At 45.4% G+C, this 6936-nt stretch overlaps 1 protein-coding gene across 1 annotated transcript in view; it reads left to right on the top strand.

Annotated features, from left to right (window-relative positions):
- Window positions 1-4629: 4629 nt before the first annotated feature.
- Window positions 4630-6936, top strand: part of ksr1a (kinase suppressor of ras 1a) — a 21792-nt gene continuing 19485 nt past the window's right edge. Inside the window, 1 exon segment of the mRNA XM_087177124.1 lies at window positions 4630-5117. Within this exon segment, the coding sequence (XP_087033250.1) occupies window positions 4905-5117 (213 nt within the window). The 5' untranslated portion in view covers window positions 4630-4904.

Below are 6936 nucleotides of genomic sequence, written 5' to 3'. Positions count from 1 at the left end.
AAAATAAATCAGTCACATGGCACATTTTTCTGCAGAATGAGTCCTTGTGATATTTCACATGAATGTAGTTGTACTTTAGTAAATGACTGAAGGATCTCACTGCACTTCCTGAATTAATTATTTAAATACGTCTAGAAAGACAAAGTTGAGAGATCCAGAGAAGTGAAGTTGGGTTTGTAGATGTTTGTCTGTGAGGACAGACTGGGACAATAACTCAGGCCTATAAACTAACGGCATCCCAGGCCACACATTCAAATGAGAGCAGCTCTTGTGCTGTGCTCATGCTGGCTGTTCGCTTGAATAAGTTCTCTCATTCTTCTCTGATCTCACCCACTGACAATTTGTTTTCAGCCACTGAACCGCCTCTGACTGTTAATCAAACTATTCTTTGTCAATTCTGAACAAGCTTGCACATGAAAATCCCGGAGGGCAGCTGTGTCTGAGACAGGGGGCCCACCACATCTGGCACCAACAATCAAACCACACTGAGACTCACTTAGATACAGCATCTTGACCACTGTTACGTCAAAGCACAGAGGCTCTGAGGAAGCCTGCATGTTTGCTGTGTTGCACCCAGCAGCAGAGCACAGCTGGAGCAGATGTTCCTGATGTGGACGATAAGCGTAGGTGACAGGTTGTTTTAAGAGAAGAAGATTTTCACTGTTTCTAATTCAAATCTACTTATGTAAAGAGCTTCATAGAATCATGTGTTGTAATCTGCTATAAAGTCTGTTTCTGCAGTACACAGTTGTCCAGCAGGTGGTGCTGTCTATGTATGTTTTACTGCTTCCTGACATTTGAGTCCACTCTAGTTCTATCTGCGACTGTGAGCCTCCTGTAAGGGATAAACCAACTGGTCCCCAGAGTCAGCAAATGAATTCACATTTTCCTGCAGTAGCTATGATACAGTGTGTATGATAGCAGCCAGTTTATTATATTTATTATATTTATATTTATCCTGTTTCAAAGGGATGGTGATGGAAGCAACACTGTTTTTAAAGAGCTGATCACCTAAATGTCTGGGGTAGGATCATTCATATTTATTTTAGATTTCAACACAGCGTCCTCCTGGAACTACTTTTGTAAATGTAAGAGAGCAAAGGGTGAACCAGAACCATTCACTTGAAAACCTCCGCGATTGTCTGCATTTGTTTTTTGTTGCTTTAAAATATTATCCATGTGGTCAAAGGGTCAGAGCTGTGGTAAGACCTGAAGCCCGGGGCTGTCTCCTCTGTGTCCCCTGTGCTGCCTTCATCTCTGTTTCCCAGCCCTATATTCAGTAAAAATAGTAAAGGTTGGAAGACTGCCCTGTACTGCTCTGTGGGGTGGGGAGTTCAACTAGAGTTCACAGGAGGCCTGCTCTGTCTTACTTCCTGTTTTCATATTAATGTAGTAATATCAACCAGATAATGGACATCATTCTAAAATAAAGACATTTCACAATAAGAGCTGTGCAGCTGTCAGTGGCGTCTGTTAGATTTTAGCAGTGACTTTCTGTATGTGTTCATGTAACACTGCACTGTGAGAGGACACTGACTATTTACTGGATTTGACTGACTTAAACACATGTTGATCAAATGGACAAAGATCATGATGTCAGCTGTGATTGTAAGACAGTGTGTTGGTGCTGCCCCCCCCCCCCACACACACACACACACCAAAACACCAGTTGATAGCTTGGTTTCTGCTGTAAACCGACACATTAACACGTTCACAGCCTGTGGTGCATTTAGGAACAATCTGACTGGTGTAGACTGTAGGCACCTGAAGGTCTGTGGTCAGTACCAAGGGTGAAGTAATGAAGTGGCACCTTCTCTGCTTGGACCATCCACCCTCTGCCCTGTTGATATCGACCTCTGTCTCCTGCCACTCTCCATCCACCCACCAGATGTCCTCAGACCTTCCGCCTTGTCCTGGTCACCTGACTGCCACAACCACCTGCTCACCTGTCTCCTACTGACCTGAGCCTCCCTGCCCACACACACACACACACCTGTTCCCAGTTTTCTCATTATCACAGCCAGAGCTGAAACCAGACATTCCCACCAGCTCCCAACATATGTGCATTTATGAATAACATCGTAGAATTATGACACACTAAAGTTACATATGTCATTCAGGGTAAATATATTCTATAATGTGACACTGACCAACATTTCAACAACATTAAGAAGCATCTATTTAAAATCATTTGATTAAAGTCACAAGAACGCCATAAACTGGCTCCTGGAAATCCAGGCCAGCAGAGACGATGGGATCAGATTGTGTGATTTAATCTGAAGCTGTGAGCGCAGTGGTAGGTGTGGTGTCTTGGCCGTCCAATAGAATGACAGTTTAAACGGCTTAAGTGTCCGTCAGGCTGGGAAAGGATCACGCTGTCCTCAGCTCTGAGTCCTACCTCAACACTGCTCATGCCATTTCTTTGTATTGCAGGTTGTCTGTTTGTTTTCTTTTGATTACCTGCATGATGCACATTATTCATTACTGATAAGTGGTCAATAATCCTCAGGTATCATTTAGGAGGGAAATGAAGAAGAGAACTGGGAACAGAGAGGGCAGGAGAGACCCCTGGTGAGGCACTGACATGTTGTTCATCAGAGAGGTGTGTCATGAAACACTGCACAGAAAAATACAAGGTTTGATTAGATTCACTGAGAGACTGTGGCTCGTTAATAATCTCACTGCATCATGGTGCGTTTACACAACAGGTGGTAAAACAGACATAAGAGGTTACATTAGGTTAAATTAAAGGTGTTACTTGTTAACAGACACTGTGTTGACAGATGATTTTACAACATTCAGTTTCCTGTTGAAGAATGATGTTCAGGTGATCATTATGTAATTCTCCTCAGTGTCACCAATATTAAATATCCCTTTAAAGCCGTCCTTCACTCTGATCCCACTGTCACCACTTGTGACTTGATTTTTGAAAGGAAAGGCGAGCTGAGATTGGCACGGTGTCCAGCTGGCATGTCACCATCAAATCTGTGCTGTTATTACAGCACTACTGAATTTACAGTACTGGAGGAACAACAAGTATTTTATGAGTGAATTTGGCTTTGTGTACGTCTCATTCTGTTGTTGCAGTGTTAGATGGGTTTATAATTCTGTGTTATGTCAGTGTCAGACTTCATTGTGTAGTCTGAGGAGGTTTTATTGCTAGTTTCAGCTGGATGGAGGTCGACTCAGTGGCACACCAACACACTCGGAGTGAGGTTTCTAATTCCTTTGTTTGGTTTCTCACTTCTGCTCTGTGCGATTCGTGCATGTCACAGTGAAGGCTGCTAATTTGGACGGTGAACGTCTGCCCAGTGTAAGACTCGGTGTAGTTCCCCCTGCAATCATCAGAGGAGACAGATAGACAGATGGAGGGGAAGAACACAAGGCTCAATGAAAAGTGACTCACGTACCATTGTATAATCAGGGTATATTAAAGGAAGGAACATCACACCCTCATTGCAGCAATGAGCCATGTGTACTGTTGCTTAATGGTTGTGGAAACCTCACACTCCTCCCACCCCCATAAATATGATATGCACTGTCCTGGTATGAGGACAGACGATCTCTCGCAGCAACAAACCGTTATTTCTTCATTTTAGGCCTTTAGTGTGATGTAAGTCTGAAGATTAAGATTTTAATTTGACCACCTTTTTGTAGGAACTAAATCTGCTACTCAGACTGTGCCTTTAATGAAGACATATATATTTATTAGATAAATATTAAATGGTGCCACATTAAAATATCACAGTCCAAATTATGATGTAGCTCTCAGTATTGACTCCCTTTGGCCCACTAATCATATTGCTAAAATCCTTATATAATCCCTGTGGGCCTTATGGTGCATCTCTCCCGCTCAGTGTTGAGCACTGTACGCTGCAGTGCTGTTTCAAGTGAGGTGAAAGGTGGTGATTATTCTTGGGGCCCAGAGCTACACTGGTGTTGCCAGCCCTGCTATACAACTGTGATGTTCCAGTCCAGGAGAGAGGGGAGCAGTCTGGGGCCCAGATTCTTCAGATCCTATCATTTTACTTCAAAGCAAATGTAAAATCTGCTCTGACAGACATTTTGAGCTGGACATTAATGAACACACAACTAACATTAACGAAGGCTCATCCCAGTAAACCAGTGAGTCTCGTTCACACCAGTCACTTCACCCAGTCACAGTGGGAGCAGCACATGTGTTAGCTAGGCTGCTAATCACATAAACGATGGCTCCATGATATTCCAGTGTCCATTAAACCATGACAGTGAGTCAGCGTCACAACAAGCTGCAGGACCCGGAATTAATGCAAGTGATTCCACCATAATTAATTTTATTATTTATACATGCGCTTTATTATGAAAGGCTCCATACTGCAGCTAAATGGAATGCAGCCATTTTTAATGATTTTAAATGCACCTGTGTTCCTGTTATTGTGTAGGTGGTTTTCCTGTAAAAAGAAAAATATGATTATTATTCTTATCATTACGTTACTGTGTTGAATGTACAAAGCAAGTTCCTTTATGTTCGTGGTGAGCACGCGCATGAGCGAGTGGGGGAGGTTGAGGAGATGTAGCGTAGTGTAGTTGTGGTACTCTATATGACTTCATTTCCCAGATTGCACCGCGCCCCATGATGTTCCCAACAGCTGACAGACGGTGAAGCCTCTGCCGGAGCTGTCGGTGGAGTATCCTCTCGTCGGTGGATTGAACGGACTGAAAATAGAAGTGGACTGTAACCGGACGGGACCGTCCTCTGTCTCGTTGTGTCACAGTTTGATCCTGACTCGTGCAGATCGGCGCTGGGGACATTTGGTGTCGGCTAACTTCCACAATAGGTCTCTGCGTCGCTGGACGGCTGCATGTGTTGTATTTGAGCCTAGCCGTTCGACTCCAGCCCTTCCCTCCGTGCCCGATGCTGAGGAATGGATAGGGTGTCTGTGAAAGGTGGGAAGATGGTCGAGAGTGATGATCAGCCGGAGAGGGGGAGCGGTGGCGGTGGTGCAGCGATGGCCGCACTACATCAATGCGAACTCATCCAGAATATGATTGATATCTCCATCTCCAGTTTACAGGGGCTCCGGACCAAATGCGCCGCGTCCAACGACCTCACACAGCAAGAGATCCGCACTTTAGAGGTAACGAGCTCGTCAGAGCCGCGTCCCGCCACAGAGAGCAGTCTATAGTCAAACTGCGGAGTCATGAAGCTCCAGCGCTACGTCCGCCTCACACAGGCTCAGTGTTGGCTGCAAGCGAGGCGCCCTCTCACCGAGAGTCAGTGCGCTGAGCTCATTTAGTGTCTTACAGAGCGCCACAGGCTCGATGCTCCGAGTCTCACCGCTTTACCTTGTGTGGTGGGGCTTATTCCTGTAGAATATCAGTCATCTGTGTGACCTCTTTCTCTAGGAGGGAACATTTGTCAGGAGCCTCTCGATAGTTCCCAGCACCGCGCTGTGCAGCTGAATCCAGCCTGGCCTAATGGCACACATTCAATAATCTGATGCTGCTATTATTTATGTGCCTGTGTTCTTGTTCTCTGCGCGGGGCTGTGTCTGAACTGTCAGGCCTTAACGAGACCGATGCAAAACCAAATGTACGACGTGTTCCATGTGTCCGTGTCCCTCAGCCGCGAGCAGGCAGGGCTGATGCAGCCCCGGCCGCTCTCCTGCATCTGGATGCAGATTCAGCTCAGTCGTGTTGGGATGACTTGACATTGCTTTGCGCAAGAGCCACGGCTCCGTAGGGCCTCAGCATTTCAGAGTGTAGTAGGCAGCACAATAGAGAAGTCAGGCTGCAGCAGAGGATGCTCACAGTGCTTCTAGTCTTTCAGCCGTTATCTCTGATATTTAAAGAATCAGATGCAGGTTGCAAACAGTCAGCACAGTTTTATGTGAAGGCCTGTTAATGCTTCTGGATCCTGACTCCTGTCAGTCCTACTCTGTGAAATCCACAGTGATGTTGATATGAGGGTCAGTGTAGCTGGGGCCTGCAGGTTCCCGCCCATGACATGTTTACAGTCACATACTGTTTTACTAATATTCTGACTGAAGGAATCCTGTCATGGAAAATACAGCTTCATGAGGGGACAACAGGCCCTGCTCCTGCGTGTGTGTGTGTGTGTGTGTGTGTGTGTGTGTGTATGTGAGAGAGAGAGAGAGACAGAGACAAAAGCAGTGGAATATTACAAGTTTCATGGCTACAAATGTGAAGTAATAGCAGTTGGATGACTGTCTGTGAACAAGCTGCAGACATTCTCACAGTGTAGAGACAATGCTAAATGGCTTTTCTGGCTCATGGTTTATTTAAGCGTTATACCTTGGGAAAAAGGAATGTTCGCTGCTGATTGGCTGGAGGCTATCAATTATCCATGTCTGTTTTATTTCTGTATAACCGAACACCCTGTGAACAATTGTGCTGTTGCCCCTAAAAACTAATGTTCCAGAAAGCTCCGAGCGTTCAGTTTCAGCCACGCAGCTCGGCCCGGCCGGAGTGGTTTTCACCTTCTCCGTGGTCCAGAGAGGAAGTCATCCTTTAAAGCAACATTATTTGGTTGTAAAGTTCCAGTGTGTGTGTGTGTGATGTTGTGGCTCTTGGACTGTTTTTCCTCAGCGAGACGATATCACCTGCTCAAAACATGCATTTGCATTTTAGATGGCGGTATCAAAGTCTGCAGGAACAGATGAACCTCAGAACGAGGCAGAGATGACAAAGCAGTCCTGTGTTTGTCGGTGCAGCTTTTCATCCTGGTGGATTGTACGAATGTCTAGAAGATCATTTGTTAGCTCTCTTGCTGCTGGCAGCATCAGGTGCAAGTTGGCAAGCACTTGTGTGGGAACACATTTTCACAGGCTCCAGTAAAGAAGCTGGTATTATTTGAAAAATTCCAAGTATTAACTGAAATAGAAACCAGACCAGATCAAGTCAGCATGTTTGTGGTTGTCCATTTGAGCCCCCCCC

This window comes from Seriola lalandi, unplaced genomic scaffold (genome assembly GCF_002814215.2).
Source record: "Seriola lalandi dorsalis isolate HSWRI2012SDOR001 ecotype SW California unplaced genomic scaffold, Sedor1 jcf7180002054581, whole genome shotgun sequence".
Classification (NCBI taxonomy): Eukaryota; Metazoa; Chordata; class Actinopteri; order Carangiformes; family Carangidae; genus Seriola; species Seriola lalandi.
The sequence above is the reverse complement of the archived record's forward strand: the minus strand, read 5'-3'. Positions and strand labels throughout refer to the sequence as shown.